Source organism: Carassius auratus, unplaced genomic scaffold (genome assembly GCF_003368295.1).
Source record: "Carassius auratus strain Wakin unplaced genomic scaffold, ASM336829v1 scaf_tig00214183_4049273_7079891, whole genome shotgun sequence".
Classification (NCBI taxonomy): Eukaryota; Metazoa; Chordata; class Actinopteri; order Cypriniformes; family Cyprinidae; genus Carassius; species Carassius auratus.
The window spans coordinates 2,399,148-2,424,445 of NW_020527547.1; the positions used below are offsets into that span (position 1 = coordinate 2,399,148).

The 25,298-nt window shown below is 36.7% G+C and overlaps 2 protein-coding genes across 4 annotated transcripts; both read left to right on the forward strand.

The window, feature by feature from the left end:
* LOC113091443 (apoptosis-inducing factor 1, mitochondrial-like) lies at positions 1-11,297 on the forward strand. 3 transcript variants are annotated; one of them, XM_026256973.1, is made up of 19 exons: positions 1-224; positions 1,622-1,752; positions 2,610-2,709; positions 2,841-2,867; positions 5,363-5,650; positions 5,752-5,817; positions 6,397-6,542; positions 6,715-6,845; positions 6,986-7,076; positions 7,261-7,345; positions 7,434-7,510; positions 8,013-8,121; positions 9,049-9,156; positions 9,396-9,484; positions 9,563-9,703; positions 9,911-10,053; positions 10,138-10,262; positions 10,382-10,572; positions 10,666-11,297. In XM_026256973.1, the coding sequence occupies exons 1-19, from the start codon at positions 137-139 to the stop codon at positions 10,735-10,737; spliced, it is 2,208 nt and encodes a 735-aa protein (XP_026112758.1). In that variant the 5' UTR covers positions 1-136; the 3' UTR covers positions 10,738-11,297. The 3 variants fall into 3 exon arrangements, with proteins under 3 accessions (XP_026112758.1, XP_026112759.1, XP_026112760.1); XM_026256974.1 differs by having other exon boundaries at positions 2-224; positions 5,444-5,650; XM_026256975.1 differs by lacking the exons at positions 5,363-5,650; positions 5,752-5,817 and having other exon boundaries at positions 3-224.
* LOC113091444 (glycine receptor subunit alpha-4-like) lies at positions 11,152-25,133 on the forward strand. The gene is made up of 12 exons (XM_026256977.1): positions 11,152-11,281; positions 13,298-13,411; positions 13,497-13,841; positions 15,278-15,405; positions 18,715-18,782; positions 19,448-19,671; positions 19,760-19,842; positions 19,932-20,069; positions 20,323-20,537; positions 20,743-20,901; positions 23,404-23,508; positions 24,561-25,133. Exons 2-12 carry the CDS (start codon positions 13,329-13,331, stop codon positions 24,846-24,848), a joined length of 1,836 nt encoding a protein of 611 aa, XP_026112762.1. The 5' UTR covers positions 11,152-11,281; positions 13,298-13,328; the 3' UTR covers positions 24,849-25,133.
* Positions 25,134-25,298: the final 165 nt, after the last annotated feature.

Genomic DNA, 25,298 nt, shown 5'->3' on the forward strand with positions numbered 1-25,298 from the left:
CGTCAGCCGAGACCGGAAGCGCCTGCTGGAGCTGTGTGACCTGAGAAGGTCTCTCCGGCCTTAATCTACAGCTGCACGGTGAGAGTGGCTGTGAACTTCCCCAGGCTGTTTTACCGAAAAGTACAGCAGAGCTGCGATGTTTAAGTGCAAGACAGCATGGAATAAACTTGCTCCCCTGGTGCGAGCCTCGTCCACTCTGTGTCTGCAGAATGCGAGAAAATCAGGCAAGTTGAAGAAAGCGGCAGCAGAAGTTTGTGGCTCTGCTAATCACTTGTGAACTTCATTTCTAGCAGAAAGGCTTGCACAATTTACATGGAAACACAAGTCCAGTAGGATAAAGGTCTAGTAGATAAACACTGTTGAAGTTTCATTCAGTACTGTCTGCGGTACAACCGCATATGGACACATTTCCACACGAAGTCACGTGGGAATTCTGTCAAAATGATTATTTGTAACACAAACGCTTGTATGGTTTAACGTTAGTGCAGGACTGCACGAAGAGCTGCAGTAATTTTTGGGCCAAGGTCGGTGAACATTAAGTCTGCCTTTCACACGCGTGTGGCTCTTGACAGCTCTATGACGCGGTCAAGACAATAATGACCGTTAACTAACGTTATGTACTTCCCGGTTAACTACACGGGTATTACTTAATAAATACATGGACTTTAGACAAAATGTATAATTTTCTCTGATACAAGTTGCATTTTATTATATTTATTATTATTTTACATTTGGTTGTCGTAGTAACCGTTTTGAGTCGCAAGATGCTGTCTGTAAGGTATTACACTACGCGACTTCACAGATTTTTACACTTTACAGTACGTTCCTGAACAAATATTAGGAAAAACATTATGTATCATGCACACATACGTTGTTAATCGTTACAGAAATAACTAAGCGACAAACACTAAACGACTAAAAGTAGTGCAATTAGTTTTCAAGTTGAAAAAAAAAATCTAAAAATATTGAAAGAAATTTATATCCTTAAGCTAAAAAAAAAAAAACGAGACCCTGAAAAATAGAATTATATTTTATTATACAGACATATATTCTTGGGAAATAAAGCAACTTTAAAAAAAATTTCGTACATGAAAGTGTGTCCTGTTTAAACATTTCCCCATGAATGAAAAAATGTCCCTCAGTGTAATGATAGTTTATATACCAAATATCTTGTAAGGAATGTTTAAAAGAAGAATCTTTAGATGAGATAAAATTACTCTATTTAAGGAGCCCCAAATTACTAATTATATAATTTTCTAATCTTTGGCAATATCCTTTGAACCACTAGGCTTTGTCATCAAGAAGTTTTTAATAGTTTTTGTATGACCACTTATTCATTTATACATGTTAGTATGTACGGGTAAGAATAAATATGTTGTTTCATTTTACATTAATATATTTGTTATGCTAAGTAATGATGGAACATTTTATCCTTATTTTGACATTATTTTGACATTATTAACAGTTATTTTAAACAATAAAGTAGACAGTTTACAATGACAGTTGTAGACAGTTTATTGCATCTTGCATTTAATATGATATTTATATAAAATATATGAAAATGATACATTCATGCATCATTTTATATATGTTTATATATATTTTTTGATTGACTTCTCAGTGCTGAGACATGGGAGAAGATTGGAGATGGTACAGAGAGCCCAGATGTCATCAGGGCCAGCAGGAGGGGGCGGAGAAAACACTCTGTATTATGTCCTGGTTGGAGCAACATGTCTGGGGGGAGGAGTTTATGTAAATATCCCTTTATGATTCGCTTATTCTTCTGGGGCTTATATACCAGCTGTACACAAGTTACAACTTTTTTTTTGATGTAGTTTTGACGTAAATGGTGACCATTACACTTATCTGAAGCATAACTCTACATATAAATTAGATATTTACAGAAGCATCTGGTCAGGAGTAACAGCTGGAATAAAATATCAGACTGAATGAATATGCTGCATCATATGCTCTTCTTTTAGCCGACACCCCTAAACAAGTTCTGCTCACATATTTGAAGGCTTCTATTGGGTCTTAGGGTAAACGTCATATTATGCAACATTAATTTACTCAGGGCTTACGAACTACTAGCTACATCCTACCTTACCAAAAACTGGTGCAACCGAATAATGCATAGATTTAGTTACAAACTAGCTAGTAGTTACTAAGCCTGTAGTGTGGACTTTGCAATCTAATTTAGGTTAGTCCTTATGAATGGATGGTGCAACCCTACCCAGTTCCATACTGTCAGTGCACATAATATATATTTCCTCACATAATTGCTTCAAGTTTTACCTATAATAGAATTGCACTGCTTATGTGGTTTGTGAATCATGTTAATGTTAATTTATATGTGCATTTGTCAGACACTTTTTTTTTGTTTGTTTTTTTTGAGTATGCTCAAAATTTCAGTCTCCATTTCAGAGTTCCATTTCAAACTCTGGATCATAAGTTGCATCAGTTTTCTTCAATGTAATAAATAATGTTGCTTTTATATCAGTCATAAACGTTCTCACATTCTAGTTGATCAGTCACAAGCAGCTGTGATGTTGGTTTTTATATTTGCAGAGTTCAATGTAAGTGTTGTTTATTTGTTTGTGTGTTTAAAGGCGTACCGCACTGTCTCAGGGGACAAGGAAAGATATAATGAGCGTATGATAGATATCGCCAACAGACCAAAACAAAGGCCATCAGCAGCTGAGGCTGTCAGTAAGTAAATATACTAACCACATGAACACACCAAATTATAAATCATGGTCATTCAATTAGAAGTTATTGTTTTGTATATCATTTATATATTTACAGTTTAATTCAGTGGTATGTTGTCTTTTGTGTTTCAGCTGCAGTTGTGGCAGAATCAAAAGAAGGTGAGTGGTTATTTCCACATTCTGCTATAGGTTTTCTCCATCTTTCTGTCTATATATGCACATTGTTCACAGCCTTACACACAGAGCACTGTAGTCCACTCCCTGCACATTGGTTGCTGAATTCAAAGCAAAACCAGAGATTTATCTACTATTTGCCAGCTCTCTGACAACATTCTGATTTGATTGGAAACCTAAAATGAACATTTGAAATAAGTTATGCAGTGCTGTTGTGCTCTGAGGTCATATGGCTCTGGTTGTTCATATGTCACTGTCACTGGTGCATATATGGGGATTAACATTCACAGAATGTCCTGTTCATGCAGGATGAAATAACACTTCACTCAGTAGGATATGTTTCTTGGGAATTCTTAACTCTGCTTAGTCTAAAAAAGGGATTAACAACCTGAACATATTAAATAGTATATTATATTGTATTATGTACAATAAGCAAGGCAGCTCCTGTTTGTTAGTATAGTGTCATCATTTTGGTGTGTGCATAGCCTAATATTGCAACAAATGTTTCTTGAGCACCAAATCAGCATATCAGAATTATGTATGAAGGGATCATGTGACACTGAAGACTGGAGTAATGGCTTGTAATAAAAAAAAAAATGAAATTTTCAAAACCTATTCAGACAGTTGTAATAGTAATATTTCACAATATTACTGTATTTAAAGTAAAAGCAGTATCAAATAAATGCAGTCTTGGTGAGCATAAGAAACTTATTTCAAAAACAAAAAAAAAATATTACCCACTGCAACATTTTGAATGATAGCGTAGATGTGCCTCTACAGTGTACTGATATACAATATACAATAACAGGAGTTCCAGATTTGGATAGATCAACCATCAGCTTGTACACGTAGTCACCGTTTCCTGTTCAACCCTTCTATACTGTATAGATTGTAATGATGAATTTAAAAGGTAGTTCGATTTTTGGCCTTTATCAGTGTAAATCCCCCTAACCACCCTTCTGTTTATTTGCCCTAAGCCATGATTTTCTTATAACTGTAATAGAAAACTGGTAAAATGTACATGAACTGTCACATTAAGTTGTGCATGCTTCTTGGGACACTGCATACTGCATGTCTGTGTCTGTCTATGTAATTTTCCTATTAATTGTCTTTTGCATTGTTTTAACATTGTCTGAAACCTAACAGTTCTGCATTAGATGCATTTTTTTGTTCACTAAACTTTAAAAAGCATCTGCTAGGAACTGTAAATGTAAACTTTCAGCCATCTTTAGAATTGTCACCGTTACCTTCCACTTTTACTCATACATGGTGAACGGTCTTCACTGTCAGGCATTTGACTGCGTTTGACACTGCTTTGTGGGTAACTCCATTGATGTTCCTTACCCAACCGCTTGAGCATCCATTTGTTTCTATTCTAAATTTCACTTACTATGCCTTTTCAAGTTAAGAGGTTAATGTGGTACAAAATGTACCAGTTTTCTTTCTTCCATTTGGCCAAAAGTGGTTGGAGAGAGGCGATAATCTATGAAGTTCTTTCGTTGTTGATGGACATGCATGATGCGTGTCTTTTCTTCTTCGTCATGTCTTTCATTTGTCAGTTGTGTATTTTGCATCACACATTGTCTGTATCACCAACCAATCATTTCCACCTCTATTTTCTTTCTTCCCTTTTCCGTGTTTCCAACTAACTCTTAGATGTTTTGAAATAAGCTGTCTTGTCTTGCTTATTATCTTGCTTTACTTTTTTATTCATGTTGAAATGTTTGGAAAGGTTTTTAGATGGCTAGACCATCCATTTGTCTGGATTGTCAGTTCTGTTCTCCACTTGCACAATGAAGATGATGTTTTGGAGAAACTCTCATCAGGACCTGTTCTGGAACAATATTCTATTAATGCACATGTACATGAGTTTCTGTACTTTTTGGTTTGCATTGACACATTCTCCCAGCCTCAGAACAAACTAGCATCTATGAGTGCCAAAGCAGGAGCTTTTATTCTTGGAAGGAGAGAGTGTAATGGTAGTGGAGTCTAAGAGAATATTCCAGAGAATTGTCCATCCTGATAGTTTTTGATATGTCAGAAGATATGAGGATCTTCATGGTAACATGGTGATCCTCCACAAATTTGGAAAATGGAAGGTCACACAGAAGATGTTGCAACTATGGCAGGAAGTAGATGAAGACCCTGATACATTCACATTCATCCATAATTTAACATTTCCTTATGTTTTTACCTCTTTTTCTGTCCTACAAATTCATTCCTGATCCTGGATCCATTATTTTTCCAATTTTCACTGGATGAACCCACCCCAAATTAACCACTCCTACAACCCATCAAAGCGTGAAAATGTTCAGATTTAGAGCATTAAAAAATGTTAGGGATGTTTTCGTTTAGTCAGTTATCTACTAATAATCTTGCTTTATATGCTCCAACATATCTGGATTCCATTCCTGAACTATCTTTAGAACCTGTTAAGAGTGGTCAAACATTCTTCTGATTTGCTCATTCTGTGGTATTAGAGCCTGTTGCTGAAGAACCTACTCTAACAGAAGCTCCTGTTGAAGAACCTCTTGTAACAGAAGCTGTTGTTGAGTTCACAGAATCTGAGCCTGTTGTAGAAGAACCTGTTACAGAACCAATTGTAGAAGCTTCTATTCCTGAACCCACTGTGGAAACCCAAGTAACAGAGCCTGTTGTTGAAGCTTCTGTACCAGAACCCGTCATTGAAATCTCTGTAACAGAACCTGTTGCTGAAGCTCTAGTAGTTCTGCAGAGTGAAGAACCCTTAGCTCCTATAGTTGAGATTGGTAAGCCTAACGCATCTGCATGGAAATCCAGTTTTTTTACAGAGGAAATGTTTTTGGAAACTGAGGTTAACGTCTTTCCTCTCCTCTTACATGGGATTAAGAAACCAAACCTACACCTGTAATCATCGCTGCGCATGTTCCGGAGGCTTCACCTGTTTCTGAAAGTGGTAAGAGTCCAGTTTTGACTGGATGGGAATCAGTTTAAACATGTCACTGATAAAGATACTGATAATTACTTCTTTCACACATATGGACACCTGTTTCTAAACTTTCCGTCACTTCACTTTTGATATTTATGGATACAAATGCTCTTTTATTTGAGTTGACTAAATTATGTCTTGGTCTGTTTTAGGGTGGTTATATCATTTATCATTGAACTTCATTCATGGTTGTCTTTATAAACCACATTGTCCTCTCTTCTTTTCAAAGCCTTGTATTCTTTCCAATTCAGTTTTTTCATTCTTTCCAATGGTTGTTTTGTGTGACTGTTGTAACGCTAATGGCTAATGTTAATGGTACAATGTCACAAATGTATGATTTTCAGCCACGTTTCCAGATTACTTGGGGTACAGTTTGCACTTATATTACATTAAAATTCTAATCTCTCCCCAATTCTAGCGCTGTGTTCCTGAGATTACTTACATATTCTTGTACAGATAATGTTAAGTGCATACTCTTATTCAGTGTTCAGGTCAAATTATTCATAAATGCTCGTTTGTACTAAATGTCTCTTTTTTTTTAACCAGCTGCAGTTTCTGAGCCAGCTCCAGCTACTGAATCCACTGCTGCTCATTCAGATGTCCCTGAACACGCTGCCTATCTTCTGATTGGTGGAGGCACGGCTTCATTCGCTGCAGCTAGGTCTATCCGCGCACGTGACCCTGGGGCCAGGGTGAGTCTGTCAGTTTGGTGGTAGTTTGGCAGAATTATGCTGAACCTCACAGGATACTGTAATCAATACTTTTAGAACAGGTTTTGTTTAGAACCCCCAAATATGAGGATGTGGGTGCTTATATAATATCTCCATTCTAAAATTGTATCAAATTGTTGTTGATTGTTGACAGGTGTTGATTGTTACAGAGGAGTCTGAACTGCCCTACATGAGACCTCCTCTATCTAAAGAACTCTGGTTCTCCGATGACCCCAAGGCCACTGAAACACTGCGCTTCAAACAATGGAATGGAAAAGAGAGGAGGTGTGTGTCAGAATATTCCAGACCACCTAAGATCTGATCACACACTAATGCGCTGGCTTTGTTTCAGACAATTGCTTCTGAATTCTGAAATTTTTTGGGTTGATTTTTATGATATTGATATTTATTTTTGCTTGTTTTAGTATTTACTTCCAACCTCCCTCGTTCTACGTCAGTCCCACGGATCTTGCTAAAGTGGAGAATGGGGGTGTGGCTGTGCTTACGGGCCGTAAGGTGGGAAACTGACATCAGCATCTCTTGTTACTGAGCTGTGTTCTAAATAATTTCCTTATGAATAAGTATAAATATAGTGAGGTCCCACGAGTGGGAAAAAATGTTTTATGGATACATAAGTGCATGTGGATGACTTGTCCTCATCGTACCCCTGTTTGTGTGTGTTTTTGTAACTGTGGTGTAGGTGGTACACATGGATGTCAGAGAGAATAAAGTCAAGTTGAGTGATGGTGCAGAGATCTCATATGAAAAGTGCCTGATTGCCACAGGTAAAATGCATGTAAAATATACACATAAATGAATGCAGAGGTGTAAAATCTATTGCTGACTGTCTTATAAAATGTATGTGTGTTTTAGGAGGGGTGCCTAGAAACCTGCAAGTCATTGAGAGAGCTGGAGAGGAAGTGATGAAGAGGACAACCCTCTTTAGAAAAGTATGTCTCATGGCACATTTATTGGTTTCGGGACAAGCAGAATTAAAAAGTAGTGTTCAAATGAGATCCTCCATTAGTATGTTAAAGTCAACATGACATTGAATTTTCTATTTTTTTAAAACACGTCACATAAGGCTTGTCAAGTGGGTTGTGAATGGCGTTTTATGTTGACAGTATCAGATTATACCTCGATCTAGTGTCAGTACAGTTAAAAATTCAAGCCAGAATAAGATGTTTAATAAGAAAAGCTCTTTTATTAAGCACATATGCACATCATCTCACGAGATGCCAAATGCACAAATGTAAATGTGCAAAACACCACTGGAGGGCACCCTTATGCTAATCTCTAATGTTTATTATGCATGTCACAGACCACTAAGGATGAATCTATGAATGTAGTGACTGGAAAAGTGATGGAAATGTGTTGTGAAAAAGTACTATTGGACAGAACCCTGTCTTCTATATATACATCTGTTTAATTTTCATATGTTCTATTTGGTAGATTGAAGATTTTAGATCTCTAGAGAAGATCTCCAGGGAGGTTAAATCCATTACCATCATTGGCGGAGGTTTTCTTGGTAGCGAACTAGCATGTGCTTTGGGTCGCAGATGTGAGTCCAAACATTCAACTGTCATTCAGAGATATATAAATGTGTGTGTATGTGTGTGTGTGTATATATATATATATATATATATATATATATATATATATATATATATATATAATAATTGTCTAAGTGTTGATGGTTAAAAAAAAAGTATATATGTATACATTTTATAATTTATATGTATAAATAATGATGACCGTTTTATTATAATATGTGTATATAGAGTGGGTATAAAAAAGAATCACCCCCTTAAAAAAGATCAAATTCTGTTGCTTTGCAGCCTGAAATGAAGACCGCCACAGTTTTTGTTTTATCCAGCTGTATTTGCTCAGTGCACCTTATAACATCCAAGTGGCAAGAAAAAAGCCACTCCTCTAGAAAGGCCGTATGCAGTCAGTCTGAGCGTTGCCAAAACGCATCTTAAAGATTCTGAGGGAGATGAGGCTAATATTGAACTGAAACCTATTAAAATTAAACTGAACTTGAGCAGTTCTGCTAAGAAGAGTTGGCAAATATTGAAAAGGCCATATGTGCCAAATTAGAAGAGACAAACAAACAGACTAAAGTCCGTAATCAAAGCAAAAGGTGGTTTAACAACATACTGACACAATGGCGTGATCCTTTTTTCAACTCGGTTATTTATTTTTTTCCTGACATGCAGGGGTTATATCTTTCACTTTGATGTTATAAGTTGCACTGAGTAAATACATCCACATAAAACAAAAACTGTGTCAGTGTGTGTATGTATGTATCTACATGTTCTCATGTTATAAAGGTGTTTTTTTTTTTTTTTTTTTTGTTTTTTTTTTACTGAAAATGCAGCTGACATTTCCCCATCTATCTTTTTCCTTGCCCTTGCTCTCTCTCTCTCTCTCTCTCTCTCTCTCTCTCTCTCTCTCTCTCTCTCTCTCCCTCTCTCCCTCTCTGTAGCCACTGACCTTGGTTTGGAGGTGATCCAGCTGTTCCCAGAGAAGGGTAACATGGGAAAAGTACTTCCTGAATACTTGAGTAACTGGACCACTGAGAAAGTCCGGAAAGGTGAGAGGATGAATAAAGCACATTTGTTTGAGCAGCCCAACATGGCAATGGCTCAAAAAATAGCGTGTGCTTTGAGGTGGGGGAGTAAGATTACCTGTATCAATGACAGTGTTTGAGAAACAGTGTTTCTGCCTGAAACCTATTGTTTTACATACATGTTTAGCTGTAAATGTCCAGATGAAATGTAGGTATTTTGAAAAGTTTAAGCTAACCACAGTCAACCTTTTGACCATTCATAGAGGGTGTGAACATAATCATGGATGCTGTAGTGAAAAATGTGAGCTACAAAAATGACAAATTGGAGATCAAACTGAAGGATGGACGACTGGTGAGTCTGCTTTTCCGTCAGACAATCATAACCTAGCCTTGCTAATAACAAAGTAATATGATTATGCTGTTGTTTTAGATTGAGACAGACCACGTCGTAGCAGCAGTTGGTTTGGAGCCTAGTGTGGAACTTGCCAAATCTGCCGGGCTAGAGGTGGACTCTGATTTCGGAGGGTATCGGGTTAATGCTGAGCTCCAGGCTCGCTCCAACATCTGGGTGGTACGTAGGGCTGATGGCTTCTCCAGCAACACATACAAAAGGGAAGAGAGGAGATCTTTTAAAAATACTGATATTGATGGTATTCAGGAGAGTAAGCCAGAAGATCCTAAAGAATGGCTGGTTCGGTTTTCATAGGAACTGTACTGGTTCTGATTGCATCATACATTTTTTCAACACACATAAGGTTCTTCTGTGTTTGTGTTCTAGGCAGGAGATGCTGCATGTTTCTATGATATCAAGCTGGGCCGCCGGCGCGTAGAGCATCATGATCACGCGGTGGTCAGCGGCAGACTGGCTGGAGAAAACATGACCGGAGCCAGCAAACCCTACTGGCATCAGTCGATGTTCTGGTGACCACACATCTCCAACAAACTCCCCTTTTAATGTGTTTTTAACTGTATTATTCAGCACTCACAATATGTCCTTGTCTTCAGGAGTGATCTAGGTCCAGATGTTGGATACGAAGCCATCGGTATAGTGGACAGCAGTCTGCCCACCGTGGGAGTGTTTGCTAAAGCCACAGCCAAGGACACACCAAAAGCTGCAACCGAACAATCAGGTACGCAAACATTTACTGACATGTAGATTGCTAAAACTACCTTGGATTTGTGGATTACCACTTCCTGGGTCCTGTCAATAACAGCGGACAAACAAAACCAACATTTTCTTTGTTTACAGGCACCGGAATCCGTTCCGAGAGTGAGACAGAGGCAGTTGCCGGGACATTGAAAGCAGAAACAGTGGCCCCTCCACGTCCTGTCCAGCAGAAGGAGGATTATGGGAAAGGAGTGATATTTTACCTGAGGGATAACGTAGTGGTCGGAATTGTACTTTGGAACGTTTTTAACAGAATGCCCATCGCAAGGAAGGTGAGCAGAGATATCATTTCCTTTCTCCATCCATCTTTATTGAATCGTTTTTCTGAAAAATATTTATTTGTTGTTTTGTCTGTGTATTTGTAGATAATCAAAGATGGAGAACAACATGCAGATCTTAATGAGGTGGCCAAGCTTTTCAACATCCATGAAGACTGAACAATCTGTGTTTTCTCTGTTTTCTGTCCACTGTGTCAAGGGCATTCTGCCCAAATCCATGTGGATTGAACTTGGGAGAAGACACACACACACACACATACACACACATACACACTGAACAAACACATACAGACTTACACCAGCCTGTCATCTGCCATTTTGACCTCAAAAGTCTTTGAGATCAGGACATGCCATGCTGACTCCAGACTGCAAGGTGGCGCTGTGCCCATGGATTGGTTAAAACTGTACCACTCAATTTTCTACCCAGGGAAATCCACACTTCTTGTTTGTATTGAAAAGTTGCTGTGTGTGTGTTTTTTTTTTCTGTTGAGGTCAGTAATTGTTCAATTCTCAATTCTTGAATGCATCCGTTCTAAACACCTCTTCGAAATCAGACAGGATATCCACTTTTGTTGAATATCACAATAAAGTTGCATTTTGAAGCAAACCAAACCAGATGAGAGACATTCCTCTGACGTCTGGTAGCACACTGTTTGCTGCCTGCACGATTAAAGCAGCTGGTACAAATGAAGATTAAATAAAAGTAAGTTATTTTTGAATTTGTCTCAAGATTGATTTGAATTTTTCTTGGCTTGGATTTTGTTAAAACATTTGCCAACATGGTAAATGTACAGTAATTATTTGGCCATTCCAGAGGTCAGAGGAACTTAGCAACCCTCTTCAAGTGCAAGACATTCAATGGTTGAAATCTGAATGCCTGTGTGTCTGATACGGGTGACCCTGAGGCTTTTGAGATGTGTAGAGAAGATGCAATATGTTAAGGCTCATTAAACCTGTGATTGCCTGCAAACATGTTCCCTAAAGTAGCCTTGACCCATTTCCTTATGCCTCAGTGCTCTGATATACAGGTCAGAGTAATAGCATTCTGTCTTTCTGCAGAGTGCCATGGAAAAAATACAATTTGAGCCTTTGAAGTTTAATGAATTATTTTGATATATCCAAATACTATTTGTTATTGTTATTTTGATGCATCTGTCACACTTTAATCATCACTGAGGAGGGTACCATGTACAGATTATCTCTTCATCCAGGTGTTGGACATCAGAATCGAGTTCCAATATTGAGAAAACATGTTCTCTGTTCTTTCGCAGTCACTCTGGATAAAAATGTCTGCTAAATGATTAAATATAATTTGTATTTTGATAGATGGCAATGAGTTCTGTACAAGCACCAGGATGCAGGGATAAAATCTGTCCACAAAAACAAGATCAGATGTTTCCGAGATAAACTTCCTCGGGACTGTGATATTCTGTAAAGCATATGAACAGGGTGGATGTCACTGACCCGTACATACATTAGCCTACACACATAAAGTCTGCTTCCCTTTCAATTAATCTGCAGTCAGCCAGCAATTCTCAGTTGAGGATGCCTGGGTTAATTTAACCTCTGTGGACACTGACGAGTGGAAGCGCATCTGTGTTTGTGTTATTTCAGATTTTATGATTCATTAATTAATAATCCTGTTATCAGACATGTTAATACGTAGGAATCAATGAAGTGTGTGTGTTTATTTGGAGGGTCTTGGAAAATTATATTATCTGAGAGTGAAAATGTGTGTGTGGTGTAGTTTGGGCATTTGCTCTAATTCCTCTTGAGGTCAAGACAATGTTTGTGTGATTTCTGACAAATCTGGGGCTGTTTTTCTTTAGTTTGGTTCACTCTGGAGTGAAGATACATTAGAAATTAACATTGGCCTAGTTATCGACTGTGACTCAACACACACATAAAGCTCAGTCAGATTTCTCTTTCTTTCAGTTTTTCTTACACCCACTCTATATTCTTAGTCTTAATTTTCTCTCTTCTTTATTCCATGTTTCTCCTATACAGCTGATGGTTCATGTTAAGCATTATGATGGTAAGAAAATGATTGAAACACATTTTTCTCTCAAAAACAAATTGTCAACTTTGTTCACACACACAGGTTTGTTTTTTGTGAAAAGTGGGGACATCCCATAGGCGTAATGGTTCTTATACTGTACAAACTGTATATTCTGTCACCTTACACCTAGCCCTTGCCCTCTCAGGAAACTTTGTGCTATTTCAGATTTTCAGTACACTCCATTGTGTTTGATTTATATGTGTTTTGAAAAGTGGGGACATGGGGTAAAGTCCTGAAAAGTCACCTCCTTGTCATACCGATGTTATACCCTTATCACTACAAATCTGTGTCTTGATATCAGAAAAATGTGCACACACACACACACCTATATTTAGAGAAAACTAAATATCTATATACACTCATTAACTTTCTATTCATCAAAGAATACTGAAAAATTTTTCATTTTTATAATATATAGTTTATTCTTAATAGTGATAGATAACAATGTTTTCAGCATTTATAATGGATTATTGAACACCAGCATATTAGAAGTAAGTACGTTTTAAAATATTAAAAGTTATTTTAAATTATTATAATATAGCTTATATTTAAATAAATTCCAAAATGGTGGAAATTTCAGAAGAAATACTGACTAGCCACAGGACCTAAAATATAAATGTAAAAAATCTAAAAGTTTAAATTCATGCTGTTAATTAACAGGAAGCACTTGATCTTCCGAATTTACTCAAGAATGCAGATATCAGAAGAGGTGGATGGATGGATGTTTGTCCTCTGCTGCAGTGCGTCTTGGGATGTGGATCTGGAGCCCCTCAGGTGGAGTCGTGTCACAGTTGTTTATTCTGATAAAAGTCTTTAAATGCATCTTACGCCTTGTTGCCTTTTCTCTTCTCCATGGTAGAAATTCACCTCAGGCTAGCAAGTGGCCAGAGAAAAAGAAAGAGCAGAAGACCCCCTATGCACACACAGACACACACACACTGACACACAGACATACACTAACACTAACATATCTTAGTGTGCTCGTCTCAGGATGCAGTGCTCAGTCAGATGGCAGTGGAGGAGAGACCAGAGTGCATCAGAATGGGCGTCCTGCCCCTCCAAAACACATCTGCTTACTGAGATTTTGCCACAGGATACCAGGGATTAAAAGAGAGCAGCTGAGCAGTGAAAGGATGTTTTCTCTGTTCTGGAGGATCCTGCTGGAGCTCTTACTGGTTTGGTGGATGTTTGAAGGGGTCACAAGGTGAGTTTTTCACAGGTGTGCCATCATTTCTCACTGGTGTCACCATGTGATTCATTAAAACACTTGTAGAGGCTGCTTGAAAATCTAAATATAGTTTGAAGTGTCTTCAGATAAACTCAGGTGTTTATGTATGTAATTGGTTAAAATGACCTGTTTCTTCCCTATTATGTGAATTTCATAGCTACTTGTTTGCTTTTGTGTGCTCAGTCGTGTGTATTTGGCTTGTGTGTTCAGTTCAGTAGGCTTCATGGGTTATAGGTTTATTTTAATCCTGGAGAGCGTTCTTATGTTTGTGTGTGTGTGTGTGTGTGTGTGTGTGTGTGTGTGTGTGTGTGTGTGTGTGTGTGTGTTTTTGTTGCCTCTTCGTATCTGGGTCTCTGAAGTATGAGGCTGACAAATAGAGACAGCTCTGTCTGAAGTCATTTTCACAGTTACTGAAATTGCAGATTTATTGAAGTTCACGTAATGAGATTGAATTATAAGACATTTCTTTAGAATGACAATAAGGGCTTGTAAGATTCACCTGAGGATGCATTCATTCTGTGTCTTATTTCCATTCCCCATACGCTGCGTGAAACAGACTTTATACTTTCACAAATCGAAATTGCCACAGTCCTACTCACAAACAGACAGGAAAATTGAGAAGGAACTAGACCAGAAAATGTCTCTAAATATGGAATAAGATTGGATTAAGAAGTGTGTGAGAGAAAGTGCCGTCCTTTTCTCTGCTTGGACTTCTACTTAACTCTTATAAAATAAATGATTAACACCTAAAACAACCTGCAATTAGGTCCAAAGCAATAAAGCTGTCACTGCTATTTTCTTTTCTTTTTTTACTGCAGCCTCACAGAGAAACAGACAATATGTGTTAGGTGGAGAGGGGTTTTAATAAAACATGGGACAGATGTTCTGATGTGCTCATTTAAAGTCTTATTAAAGGTTTTAAGTAAACTCCTCAGGTATTTTGTTAGAAACCAGATTTCCCTCTACCATTAGTTTTTTAATTTGGCATACATTATTGCCAAAGCATTCAGTCAAAAACGGAATGATAATAGAGGCTTTTGGCAGCAGTGAATGTTAAAATGGACTGAAGGAGCTCATAGAGAGCATACCTATTAATAAACCATGCACATATACAGTCCAGAAGGCCATGTAATTCTAGTCATTTAAAATCCCAAATTTTAATTGAGGTTTTTGAAGACAGAAACGAAGAGATGAATGCAAAGAGTTTCATTTGTTCAAAATAAATGGTGGCGTTAAATCTGGTTGCTAACAAAACCAGAATATTAAAGAAAAGTTAAAGATTTTGAAAAAAGCATATTCATTCTTTGACTTTGGACCCCACTTTAAAACAAAAACAGCTCTCTAATACGATGATCTGTTTGAGGTGGCTGCAGATTGGATGTTCTGATGTGTATTTTTTTAACCTCTCTCAGGTGTGTGTTTAGTAAAGAGCTGAAATCGCCCAGCAGCAGGGTGAAGCCCATGTCACCATCTGATTTTCTGGACAAATTAATGGGAAAAACATCTGGATATGATGCTCGGATCAGGCCCAACTTTAAAGGTTTGGATTCAACTCAAATCTGCTCCAGCATAGTTTTTTTGTTTTGTTTATAGTTTTAATTTCTATCAGAGAAAATGTGATTTCTCTTAAAATGTGAGTATAGCAAACGATAAGTACATCAAAAAACTGTGAAATGCTCATCTTTATGCAAATGAGAGGCAAACAATAGTAAATATCTATCATACACTATCATTTAAATGTTTACAGTCAGTAAGTTTTTGGAATGTTTGTAATATTGCCAAATATTAATTGCGATTTCAAATAACCATTTTCTGTAGATTTCTGAATGAAGATTATTTCTGTGACGGCAAAGAATGACTAAGCCATTACTCAAGTCTTCGGTGACACATGATTCTTCAGTATTTGTTCTAATAAGCTCAAAAAACATTTATTTTCACCACAGTTTAAAAAATGGTCGTGCTGCTTAATACTTTTGTGAAAACGGTGATATATTTTACAGGATTCTTTAAGACTTATGAATAGAATATTAAAGAAGCACATTAATTTGAAAAAAAAAAAAAGACTTTGCTGTCATTTTTGATCAGCTGAATTCATCCTTTGCTGGACAGAAGTATTTATTTCAAAATAATTATCTTATTGACCCCAGATTTTTTTATTAAACCAAAATATATGTTTACACTGGACATTTGGAAACCAAATAAGCATTTTTTCATATATGATGATTTTATTAACTGTAGAGTGGTGTGGAGTTGATGCTCATTCAATTACTAATCTTGATTGAATATTGATGATTCTCCACTGTGATTTGTCATGTTTTAAATACAATGGAGTTTGAATAAAATGTTGATGCCAGATGAAGATCATACGATCGAAACGTTGCCATTCAAATATTTGTATTATTTTTATTGTTTTGCAAGTTGATAGTGAGCGGGATTTTCTTGTTTTCTCATTAACTGTAGAGTAAAGGCAATCACAGGCCATCCCAAAGACATCCACCACACTCAGTTTAACAAAGACTCCTTCAAAGCAGCAGCCCTCAAGTATTTTGAGCAGGTTTCTTCTCCACCAGTGGACATGTCACGAACAGAAATATCATTTTTAGGTGAATTATTCCTTTATCCTCACCAGTAATTCTGGCAAAGCTGTGTTAGCCTTGAATTCCTTCTACTGAATCCTGCTGTCAGACACACGTGAGCCTGGGACTCCAGGATTTTAGGAGTCTGATACTGTCTTCAACTCATTCTCACTCTCTTCTGTTACTTTCTTCTAATGATATCTTGGTCATTTTTAAAAAATAATTTAAAGCAACACAGAAGTAAGTAAAAACTGCTGTTGCAGCTTAATCTCTTTTACATAGATTGTTTTGGCAAGAACTCTACGAAAATGTGATGCGGTCAGCAAAGAATATATTTACATTCTCTGTGAGCCTCGCGTGTGAAAAAGTGCTGCGGCCCGAAAACACAGAGCAACATAAGATCTCATTAAACTATGTGACCCCCCCCATGGGTTCTCCCGTCTATTTTTTACCATCCCCACTTTACACAGACTCCCAGTGAACATTCATCAAGAGAAACTCACAGGCGTTCAGAGACGAAAACCAACAGAATACAAGACAGAATTTCAGTCCCAGACGATGAGAATGATTTTAGAAACATGCAGGATACGGCTGTCAGCTCACGCTAGATTTCTCTCCGTAAAAAGTGTCACAACAGCCTCTGTGAGGATTTGTGAGGGGCAGTTTCTCCGCTGACATCAGGGCCATTTAGTTTGCTATGCTGTCTGCTCGAGTACATGTTAACCCACAGACCTAAATAAGTCCTTTCCTCTCATTCTCTTACTTATGTTTTTTAAAACTGGAATTTCTTTTTTTATATATATACTTATTCTTTCCTCCTTCCTCTCTTTTTTCTTGCGCTCTCTCTGTTGGCGTCTCTGAGCTCGTGTATATTTCATATCTGTTCTACATCTCAGAGATGTGGCTGTCAGCATGTGTGTGGGGGGAATGTCCCCTCTGATAAGCTATATATATATCACTAATGTCATGAACGTTAAATCAATAAATAAAATGCTGCAATTAAATATTTACAGAGCAACTGAATGCTAATTAAACATCGGCTAAATAGCATGGTCCGCTGTGTGTTCATGAAAATTTGTCATTTGATTTGGATATACCTCATTCAGTGTTTTGTCTTGGAAACTATCTGTTGCTATTTGCTGCTAGTGAATTTTTATTCAAGACACTGAGGCTGACACAAGTCAGTTCTGTGTGAATTATTTATCTAATCTGTTAAAATTTAAGTTTTTAAGAAATATGCTGATGCAAAAAATTAGAGACTTCAATCTTGGTCAGACGGTGGGGTGGTATTTTAGTATGCAAATTTATTCAAAGAATATAGGAAATGAGAATACAACTCATAACTTGCAAACAGATTAGTAAGTATTAAAATCAGCTTCAAATATAGAAAATACAAATCCCAAAATTAATATAGTTTTAAAAGCAATCCATGTATGATGGATGTTGCCCAATTAAAAGTAATACAAAATGCATTATAATATTCAAAAGTAATCAAGATGTTAAAAATAATAATACAAAGTATACAACAATACCCTGCATATCAAAAGTCAAAGGTTGTAATAGTATTCATATAATAACAAATAATATAATAATAATCATATCTGAGATAAATAAAACCTGAGAGAAGTTCAAAGTATTCAAGTGAGCCCGGAATCAAAGATAAAGAAGGTGAGAAAAGACTAAGTCCAGCTAGAAGGGTCTAGGCTGAACTCAGTCTGAGCGAGAGAGAGAGAGAGAGTAAGGAGGGGTGAATTTGCCTCCTCTTATAGCCCTGCGAATCTGTATCAAACCCATGCCACGTCTCTGCAGCCACGTCTCAAACAGATATCAAAACAGTCGTCATCCTTCTCCGAAAATACATCCTAGCCCTTGCAGCCTAATTTCAGTTCCCTATTTCGTAAGGTCAGCAGATTGTATGTTCAAAGTCCAACTGTCCTACCTCAGAAGATTAATCGTCTGGTTCTCTTTTGTTAAGAACCCACATGGGGGGGTTCGAATGACTCCAAATAACAGACGTGTGATGGAATATAAACGTCTCTGAATCATGCTGTTTTTTTTTAGAAGTATAAACATTTCGTGGAAATCTTTTATCTTTAACTTTTCTTATTTCCATATTGGTATAGAAGTCTTCTAAGTCTAAAGTTCAGCTGAGGCCTTCAGCACAGGCTGTCCTGTACTTTTAAGCACGTAGCAAATGCACACATGACAGAAGTCAGAATTTGGGTTACATCATATGCTAATGTTTCTTATTATGTTGTTCTTTCATTTTTCAGGTCCTCCTGTAAATGTCACTTGCAACATTTTTATCAACAGTTTTGGTTCCATCACAGAAACCACCATGGTACACACACACACACACACACACACATTGAACATATACTCATATCTCCTAGGGAGAACCTTTCAGTATGTATTAGATTAATGAACATCAAAATTACACACTGGCAGCATTAAACTGGTTTAGAGTTTTCATTAGCCATGCTATGAATTATGAAAACACTGCAATGAACACACACACACACACACACATATATATATATATATATATGTGTGTGTGTGTGTGTGTGTGTGTATTTACATGTAAAAGATGCCTAAAAAGCTTATAAGAAATATGTTTATTAACTTTCACAACAGTTAAAATATTCAGAATCAAGCCTGAACATGACAGTTAGACTATATTTGGATCAGACTCAGTTTTATGAGATTGAAACAGATTTCAAGATAAATTGGAAGTTAGTAACTGATATTTTAGACACAATATGGCAACCATAATTAACACAGAAAAGTGGAGTGATATGAAAAGTTCCAGTGCTGTTATGAATTAAGTCTACTAATTTGTTATTCATATATAATTAACTTACTAACTAAGTAGATCAATCAATCAATATAATTGTTGTATATTAACATCTGTCATAATGTTAAGATATCTGTAAAGTTTTACTGAATGTATTTGACTCAGCTGTTGTGAATGTGATCTGATTTTTTTTCTGAACACTAACTCGTCAGGATTATCGGCTGAATGTTTTCCTACGGCAGCAGTGGAATGACCCACGGCTGGCTTATAAAGAGTATCCAGATGATTCTCTGGATCTGGACCCATCCATGCTGGACTCCATCTGGAAGCCAGACTTGTTCTTCGCCAATGAGAAGGGTGCCAACTTTCACGAGGTCACCACAGACAACAAACTACTGAGGATATTCCAGAATGGAAATGTGCTGTATAGCATCAGGTTCGATATCACCCCCTACAGATTACTTCAATCATTCCAAATGAATACATGGATGATCATCAGAAATGTCTCTCTCTCACACACACAGACTCACTCTGATTCTGTCATGTCCTATGGATCTGAAGAATTTCCCAATGGACATACAGATCTGCACTATGCAGTTAGAGAGCTGTAAGACTGAACATCCTCAACTAATCTTATTTGTTTCTTATCTAATTTCTCTTTTATACGCTGATTATTGTCTGTCTTTCTCTCTCTAGTTGGCTACACTATGAATGATCTGATATTTCAGTGGTTGGATGAAGGCCCAGTGCAGGTGGCTGATGACCTCACGCTGCCCCAGTTTGTCCTGAAAGAGGAGAAAGACCTGGGATACTGTACAAAACACTACAACACTGGTATGCTATTGAAATTTCACCAGCATAAATGTTTATTGATTTTGTTTATTGATTTCACTTATTTCATAAGTGGTTAGGTAATGAATGTTACAGGGAATAATAATGTCAAATGTAATTGATGCTTGCCTGTACAAAACACTATGCAGTTGTAGCTAGTAATTACTTTTCTTAGAGTAACTACTCAACACTGCTTACAACATTGATATGCTGTTATTATGGTGTTTTGATTGTTTTTTAAATTTGTTTCACCCAGGTAAATTCACCTGTATAGAGGTGAAATTTCATCTAGAGAGGCAGATGGGCTACTACCTGATCCAGATGTACATTCCCAGCCTCTTAACAGTTATCTTGTCATGGGTCTCCTTCTGGATCAACATGGATGCCGCCCCAGCCCGTGTCGGTTTGGGCATCACTACAGTTCTCACAATGACAACACAGAGCTCTGGATCCAGAGCATCCCTGCCTAAGGTAGGAAGGAAGGTCTACTTTATCCATCCATTAGTCCACTTTCAGTCATTATATAATTACCCTATGTAATTCCAAACTTGTATGACCTGTTAAAACGGTTTTCTCTGACAATCGACAGCATTTGACAGATGCTAAACTTCCATTATATCTGTTAATCCATTAAGAATATTCCATTAAAATAGAGACTGCCTGTGCATGCGTACAGGTGTCCTATGTGAAGGCCATTGACATCTGGATGGCAGTGTGCTTGCTGTTTGTCTTTGCTGCTTTGCTGGAGTATGCAGCAGTTAACTTTGTCTCTCGCCAACACAAAGAATTCTTCAGACTGAGGCGAAAACTGCGCGAGGAGCAACGCTACAGAGCTGTGAGTGGCAGTCTGAAACTCTCCTCTGTCATACACACGCGACATGCGTTAAGTGCCCTTAACAAACTGCACAACCACTGTGTCTCTTTGATCTTTCATGAGAGCAGCCTGCTGGCCCCCTCCAGAGCAGAGAGGGAAGGTCAGTGATGGCATGAAGCCATGTTATGAATATTGCACAAAGTAATGCTTTTCTTTACACACAAAAATGTAGGACAATGTGAATGGGAAGAAAGTGAAGGAGCTGCAGGATTTAAAATCTGGAAAATGTCTCGGTGAAGTAGAATACGAAATGTTTTGCTGATCTGATTGAGCATTATTATTAAATTAAGCATTATTTCTCCTTTACCAAATGGAAATGCTAAAATAGTCATTGTATTCAAACAGGTTTTCTGAACCTTAATCTACGACTGATTGGCAAAACAGACTGTACTTAAAAACTGCTTTTTTTTTTTTTTAAAGAAATTAACATTTCATTCCACAAATATGCATTAAATTGATCAAGAGTGACAGTAAGGACTTTTACATTGTTACAGAAAAATCCAGTTTTTCATAAGACGTTAATGACGTTATGTTAAAAACATAGATCTAGAGGGAAACACAGAAGGTTTATGTGACACTGAAGACTGCAAAAATGTTTGCTAAATATTACATTTTGCCATCACAGAAATAAATTAGATTTAAATAAATTAATATTGAAAATGGTCATTTTAAAATGTTATAATATTTACAAATATTAATGTATTTGTTTTATCAAATAAATGTAGTCTTGGTGAGCATAAGATAAGATACTTATGTCAAAAACATTTTTAAAATCTTACCTATACCTTCCTACCAACCTACTTGTCTATCTATCTGTCTGTCTGTTTAATATCTTTTTTTTTAAAAATAAGTGTTCCATTAAAAAATACAAACACCCTTAAGAAAAACATCCAGATGCATTATGCTAATTAATGAGAATGGTGGTGGTGGGGGTAGTTGTAAATTTCGCAATGCAAAAATTGGTTTCATTTTTTTTTATATAACACGTTTTCTCATTTTCACAATTTCTTGCTCTGTCTTTTGATTTTTGAAGTATAATATGACCCAGCCAGGCTTTATGTCTGCCTGGAATAGAAGGCTATTCCCAGACTCCTCTCAGGAGTTATTGTCAGCTGAAACTGCATTTCCCTATCTTAGTTACTTTGTTTACTTTAGTAACCATCTAGTTTAGAGATATCGTGGCTTTCTTTTGGACACAGCAGACACTGTCCTGCCACAAAAAGCAGAGAGAATAAATATTACACTATCCTGTCCTTTTCTATTCCTCCTCTATCTCCCCTCTATCGCCCTGCAGGCAGGCTGTGTGTGTGTGACACAGTGTGTGAGTTGGTGGTGCTATGCTCCTTCATTTGCCTTAGGGATGCTTTTAGACATTTAACATATAAACATGCTTACACACTACTGCACTCAGAATTTTAGGCACAATGTACATACAACAGCACACTCTGATTGGCTGTTTGGTCACAGGCAGCACAGTGCAGTAGGCTGTCAGATCTCCGGTGCACTAAGTCACCCAAAGCAGCAACCTTTACACAATGCAATTCAACACAAACACACCTAACTGACTGGATCTCATACTCAAAAAAGCATCTTTTCCCTAAGGAACAAATATGCTGTCACTGTTGATATTATACACACACAGATGTTTATTGAAAATACCACCAAGAATAGGTAAACTGGAAAAAGGGAAGACTGAGGAAAGCCAAAGAAAGCTGGCACAAAAGGGCAAAAAAAAAAAAAAAAAAGGCAGAGCACAAAGGCAAAGAAAACCGCTGAAACTGACTAAACATATTTAGAATAAAAAATTTAGAGAATACATGTATCTTAGAAAGTAATTTTTTTTTTATTCCAGCTAAAAATGTTTTGCTAAAATACTCAATAAGTTATACAAATTTTGTAATGTTTCTGAAAGTTCAAATGAACAAATGTTTTATTATGAAAACATTACTTTTTAATTTTTGTCCTGAACATTCTGAAACAAGTTTAAACATTAAATACATGTCATTTAAGATGTTTCAGGAAAAAAAAAACATTCTATGAATGATGTATAAGTGATGTATGATGTATGAGTGTTTAAGTATTTGTGTATTTTCTATTCATTTTCGAGCATTATTAAAGACCAATTTTAAATGACCGTTCTATTACCTTTACTGGAAGAATATTTGTTCATAACTGAGGAAATGTTATCCAAATTCCAGAGAATGTTCCCTGTTAGATGTGATGGTTCAGCATGGAATCTGCTCACTGGCTTAGTTATGTCTTGACAAATTAAAGATATTAGAGTAGAAATGTGCATGGTCACTAGAGATTTTTAAGGTACATTGTGACCCCGTTTCAGATCTGTAATGCATGGTTACAGAGAAGCAGGGGCGGTCTGTTGAGGAGTCCACAGGAAGAGAATATTTTATTGTTTGAATAAATGATGACTCAGTTTTTAAATAAGTGTCTTTGTATTGTCTTCAGGCATCTGGTCAGGCTGGAGGAGCAGAGATGAAGAACAAAAGCAACAACATCACGGGGAATACACCAAGCAGAAGCACACAACGCCGGTGCAGTGCCTGTGCTCGGGTATATGCACAAATGAAAGATTTACACATGAACATTCTTGGTTTAGAAATATGTATTTCTTATTAGTCATTCATGACATATATTTTTTTTTATAGTGACCGTTAACTTTTTATTTTACTGTTGTTGATGGCACATAACTGTGTTACTTTTGCGTCTCTCATATCACTCTGTCTTACCCTTTTCATAAAAATGCAAGTTTGATAACTGATTGATGATCTTGCCACACATAACTATACATAAATAATACATTTCATTAATCTTTGGTAGCATATTATCTTCCAGTTAAAACAATAAAACAAAAACATCACAAAGAGAAACTAAGAGTTGGATGAGAGAGAAATTAAAACGACATTCAGAATTTTTATTTTAAGTGATATTTAAAATAGACATTTTACAAAGCAGCTAAACATGTTATAAGTAGCCCATTGGATGGCCTATTAATATATACTTAAAAATATTCAAATATGTTAAGATATACTTAAATTCATTCAATTCAATTAACATATTTTTAAGAGGACACTTTCAGCTAATCTACAGGGTCAATATTTCAACTCAAATCAATATTACATGTCCATGTTTATTTCTTTGATAAATTATAATTTATTCAAGGCTTTTTTATTTTGCTGTAATGACTGACTCTTCATTGTAGTCACATAATTTAATGTATACAAAAATATTCAAAAGATTAAGGTCACTAAGATTTTATTTTGAAAGATTTTATTCAAATTTGCATTCAATTGATTAAATTTTGCCTGAAAAAAAATCCTATTAACTGTTTTCAACACTGATAATAATAACAAGACAAGAAATCAGGATTTTAGGAGGATTTCTGAAGGATCATGTGACACTGAAGACTGGAGTAATGGCTGCTGAAAATTTTGCATTTCCATCACATTAAAAAAAGGCATTTTAAAATATAAAATTATAAAAAAAATTAATTGTAATATTTGATTTTTTTTCTGTATTTTTCTGTACATTAAAAAAAATTCTGAAGCCTAAACTTTTGAATGGTAGTGTATATTCATATATTTTGTTGTGATGTTTTTCTTTAGGAAGAGCAGTTAGCCTCACAGAATCAGGACTTGTACTTCACAGGATACGGGATGGACAGCTGTCTGTCTGGGGATGGACCTCTCTCTGAGGCTGCTGCCATGTTCGCGGGCCTGCCGCCCGGCCACATCCTTTTTGAGATCCGCCGACGCTTTGTGGAACGAGCAAAGCGGATTGACACCATCTCACGAGCCGTCTTCCCTCTCAGCTTCCTCGTTTTCAACGTGTTCTACTGGATCACGTACAAAGTGCTCAGAAATGAGGACATTCACCCTGCCCTGCAACCCTGACTCCCTTGAAGACTTCTGAATTTCCCAGTATTCCATTTTGTAAGCCAGTTTAAATCCATTGTGAGGATAAGATTCCGTATCAAAGACACACAAAAAAATAAAAAATGCTTGATGAAAAGGTGTTCTCTCTGCACGAGTGAACATATGTGCATGCATCTCAGACCAGTTTTACAAAGATATATATATATATATAAACTTTGTTTATATGTGACACTGGAGCACAAAAGTACGGAAGTTCAAGCAGTCATAAGTAACACAGGTATATTTGGAGCAATAGTCAACAATACATTGTATATGGGTAAAAATTATCCATTTCTCTTTTATGCCAAAAATCACAAGGATGTTAGGTAAAGATCATGTTCTGTGAAGATATTTTATTAATTTCTTACCATAAATATACCAAAACTTAATTTTTGATTAGTTATATGCACTTATAAGTGCTTCATTTGG

Excerpts from the sequence above, each read along its gene's own strand:
- LOC113091443 (XM_026256973.1), top strand. The coding sequence starts at position 137 with ATGTTTAAGTGCAAGACAGCATGGAATAAACTTGCTCCCCTGGTGCGA. Across the intron at positions 1,753-2,609 it reads GTCTGGGGGGAGGAGTTTAT|GCGTACCGCACTGTCTCAGG; the intron begins GTAAATATCCCT and ends GTGTGTTTAAAG. Across the intron at positions 9,157-9,395 it reads CACTGAGAAAGTCCGGAAAG|AGGGTGTGAACATAATCATG; the intron begins GTGAGAGGATGA and ends GACCATTCATAG.
- LOC113091444 (XM_026256977.1), top strand. The coding sequence starts at position 13,329 with ATGCAGATATCAGAAGAGGTGGATGGATGGATGTTTGTCCTCTGCTGC. Across the intron at positions 20,538-20,742 it reads CCAGAGCATCCCTGCCTAAG|GTGTCCTATGTGAAGGCCAT; the intron begins GTAGGAAGGAAG and ends GCATGCGTACAG. Across the intron at positions 20,902-23,403 it reads AGGAGCAACGCTACAGAGCT|GCATCTGGTCAGGCTGGAGG; the intron begins GTGAGTGGCAGT and ends TATTGTCTTCAG.